This window comes from Ovis canadensis, chromosome 15 (assembly GCF_042477335.2).
Source record: "Ovis canadensis isolate MfBH-ARS-UI-01 breed Bighorn chromosome 15, ARS-UI_OviCan_v2, whole genome shotgun sequence".
Taxonomy (NCBI): Eukaryota; Metazoa; Chordata; class Mammalia; order Artiodactyla; family Bovidae; genus Ovis; species Ovis canadensis.
Genome location: NC_091259.1, coordinates 56,694,426 through 56,698,585, shown reverse-complemented (window position 1 = coordinate 56,698,585; position 4,160 = coordinate 56,694,426). Strand labels below are relative to the sequence as shown.

Below are 4,160 nucleotides of genomic sequence, written 5' to 3'. Positions count from 1 at the left end.
TGATTGTGGTGGTGATTTCATGACTGTAAATATTTTTGAGAATTTATCAGATGGTGCATGTACATCTAAACAGAGTGAACTACTATTTGAAAGTATGCATTAACAAAACATGCCCTAAACATATCAAGTAGATCATATAAATATCCTTGCAACAATAATGTTTTAAGGAAATTTACACATACCAAGAGTCCAAATGTGTGCATTATTTTGCTATCCATGATTTATTTGTGGTTTTGCTCACTTTTATGCTCAGTTTTATTCTATAAAAGTTTTATGATGGTTGTGGAACCATTTAAGAAACTTCATGTTGAAAAGTACAGAAGGGAGATAGGAAAGAAAGATTTTTTATGTGATTTGAAAATAAAACAGAGAATATATTCAATCACATCACGTGCTGTCACCTAAAATTTGATGTGTCATTTAATCTTTGTGTTTTTTAAACTACAAATCATATATGTATTAGAAAATAGCATCTACCACAGAGTCTTGATGGGGAGATAAATTAGAAACATTTTTCTTTGATCACAGTAACATTCTCTCCTTGTTGGATTTAAATGATCTATGGGTTCATAGGAAATATTTTCAAATGGTTTTCAAGTGGAGTAGCTATTTGTTATTGTTCCTTGGATTAAGAAAATAAAACTAATCACAAACATCTATTTTTTTTTCTACTCTGGCAGTTACTGATTGTCTCTATCTCCAGTTCAGTAGGGTGAGAGTGAGGAAGATTGGCTGATGGGCAAAGAGTATCAAGATTAATGCTTGCTTGTTTCATTGCTTTTTAAATATATTCAAAAAGGTCAAATTCTCTATTATGCTTATTTAGTTACATTGCCATGGGACTAAATTGGGAAAATGGGTAGACAATAAACAAGAATGTAGTTTAGAGTAGGGAGAATTGGAGTAAAATAATTTTTGGTCCTTAAGTAATTACTTGCGGGATTTTAATTAGCAAAATGTACCTTTTTATAATGAATGACTCCCAAACTGGCCATAGTGAGATGAATTTTAATAGCTAATCTGCCTCAGAACTCATTATGATTCAGAAGCTATTATATATGTATTTTCAGATATTCAAAAATATTGACAGCATAACTCATGTCAGTTTCACTAATATGATAGTTTCAAGGAAAATGCAGAGGAAAGTGTTTGTAAAATGGAAAGCCTCATTCAAATGAAAGTCATTAAACATATTTTAATTATTCACTGACTCTTACCCTTTTGAACTCCTTTGCTGACTTTTAAATGCATTCACATTTGATATTAAGACTTACATTTTTTCAAGTAAAACAATCTCTGGACTCTTCTTCGTATTTGCTGGGTCTTGATACTATAAATAATGGGATTCATCAAGGGTGGGAAAAGGATATAGACATTGCCCATGAGAACATGAACCCAGGGTGAGAGGTGTCTGCCAAAACGATGAACCATGGTCAGACCAATGATTGGGATGTAGAAAACCAAAACAGCACAGATGTGAGATACACAGGTCTGCAAAGACTTGATTCTCTCTTCTCGTGATGCAATTGCTAAGACTGCATGCAAGATCATGATATAGGAGATAATGATGAGCACTGCATCCAACAACAAGTTGCTGATCACCAGGGCCAGACCATAAATGCTATTGAAGCGGATGTCTGAACAGGCCATTCGAATTAAGTCTTGGTGCAGGCAGAAAGAGTGAGAAAGGATGTGGGAGTGACAATAATTTAAGAACTTTAGGCGAATAATGACTGGAGGTATGAGCATAGAACTCCTACATAAGATTGCCACTCCAATCTTCATGATTTTGTCATTAGTTAGGATGGAGGAATAGCGTAATGGGTTGCAAATGGCAATATAGCGGTCAAAAGCCATAGTAAGGAGGACAGAGGACTCCATGAAGGACAGACCATGGATGAAATAGGACTGGGCAATGCAGGAATCCAGGCTGATCTCTTGAATGATCCCCCATAAGATTCCCAGCACTGTGTGCACGGTGGACAGCCCCACACACAGGTCAGTGAGGGCCAGCATGGCCAGGAAGTAGAACATGGGCTGGTGCAGACTCGGCTCAGTCCTGATCACATGGAGCACCATGCAGTTCCCCAGGAAAACCATAGCATAAATGGAGGCAAAAGGGATGGAGAGCCAGAGATAGTCAACTTCTAAGCCAGGAAAACCAGTGAGAGTAAATCTGGAACTGTTGAAGTTCAAGATAAAGGTAGCAGACATTAATAGAGGATTAAAAATATTTCTAGAGAGGTATTAAAAATTAGATCACTTTATGACCCTTTAATTTCTAGTAATGTTTGTCTGCTTTTGAGAAAAAAATATAATACAGTTTCCTCAACTATCATGAACTCAGTAAAGTAGAGGCCTGATTCATTATTCTTTAGGTCAAGAACCAGTTGTCTAAACATAGCTATTCCAGTGCTAGTGACTAAGAATGTCAGAAGACTAGAGGGTTTTATGCAGAAACAATAATGTTAATAGGCTCATGGGACTCAGTTGGGGATACACTTCTGGGGTCTCTGTTTATTTCAAAAGGAAGATAATATATGACCACAGGAGCATACTGCTGCCATGACTGGCAGCACCACTGGGAAAATATGAAATGCATGTGTAATTTTTCTCTTGGGTAGAACAGCTGATCATTTGACTATCACCAAAGTATCATAAGATCCCAAAGGAGATAGACTTGTTAAAGTAACCTAACTTTGCATAAAATAAAGTTAGCCAAAATAAATCTAACAAAATAAGTGGAATCAGAATTGTTGTGTGGTGGATTCCACACAGCTTAGCTTCTAATAAATTATTTACTGATTTTAGTTATACTTTATTTTTCTTCTCTATGTTCATGTATCTCTTTATCCTATTACAAGCTTTCTAACTTTTCTGACATTCTCAATACTTTTACATTTAATGTCTTTCTATAAAATATAAGTCATGCATTTTAGACTGTAAAGTCCAAAGCCTGCATTTGATCTTGAGTAATAGCTGGGCACGAAGTAGCTAGATCATATGGTAGATATTTAGCACTTTGGCAAGAATAGAGTGGAATGAAATATTTGAGTATTCTAAGGAAAAAAAAAACGGTCTAAATTTCTACATGTAGTGACATTATCCTTGAAAAGTGAAAGAGAAATATTTTCTCAGGTGTGCAGAAACAGAGATCAACAGGTAATAAACTGACACTGCAAGAATTACTTTAAAAAGTTTCTCAGAGTAATGAAAAATGATATTGTCAGAATTTAGATCCACTTTAAAAAAGTATCAGAAATGGAATAATGAAGCTAATAGATACTTTATTTTTATTTTTAATTGATACAATAGATGACCACTTATTCAAAGAAATATTTGTAAGAATTTATTTTATGATTATATGGGTAAGTGAATGATTAGCAGCAATGTTATAAAACATAGGAAAGAGAAATTGGGAGTTGGAAATATTCTAATGTAAGTTAGCTTCGGTACTCATAAAGTGGCATGTTGTTGAGTCGCTAAGTCATGTCTGACTCTTCTTCAACCCCATAGACTATAGCCTGCCAGGTTCCCCCATCCATGAGATTTCCTATGCAAGAATACTGGAGTGAGTTGCCATTTCCTTCTCCAGGGAATCTTCCAGACCCAGGGACTGAACCTGCACCTCCTGCATAGCAGGCAGATTCTCTACTGCTGTGCCACCAGGGAAGCACATAAACTGATATATTATTGTTTAAAAGTGAACTTGGATTAGGCACCCACTAAACAAGAATGAAAAATAGGTAAAATTGATATGCAAGCAAATAAAAAAGAATCATCTAATGTGTTCAATTAAAACTAGGGAAGGGGAAAAAAGACAGGAAGAAGGGAACAAAAATAAGAAAGAAGAGAAAAGTAGAACAAGTATAACTTATAGAAAACAATACCAAACATGGCTGATTTTAATCCAATTAAATCAAAGATCACTTTAGGTGTGAAACATCAGAATATCAAAAGTAATAGGGATAACTTGTCAGAGCGGATTTTAAAAACATATAATTATATATTGTCTACATGATACCACTTTAATGGCACAGGTTAAAAAAATTGTGTGAACACTGATAAAAAGAAATCTGAATTAAATATTTAAATAATTTATAAACAATATTTATTTAAACAATTAAATAAATTGTTTTCAGACAAACTGATTTCAGAAC

The 4,160-nt window shown here is 34.5% G+C and overlaps 1 protein-coding gene across 1 annotated transcript; it reads right to left on the bottom strand.

The window, feature by feature from the left end:
• Positions 1-1,263: 1,263 nt before the first annotated feature.
• LOC138420650 (olfactory receptor 51V1-like) lies at positions 1,264-2,214 on the bottom strand. Its single transcript, XM_069553967.1, has one exon. The coding sequence runs from the start codon at positions 2,212-2,214 to the stop codon at positions 1,264-1,266; it is 951 nt and encodes a 316-aa protein (XP_069410068.1).
• Between the last annotated feature and the right edge of the window lie 1,946 nt (positions 2,215-4,160).

What these genes read in the sequence shown, in the direction of transcription:
- LOC138420650 (XM_069553967.1), bottom strand. Translation starts at nt 2,214, where the DNA reads ATGTCTGCTACCTTTATCTTGAACTTCAACAGTTCCAGATTTACTCTC.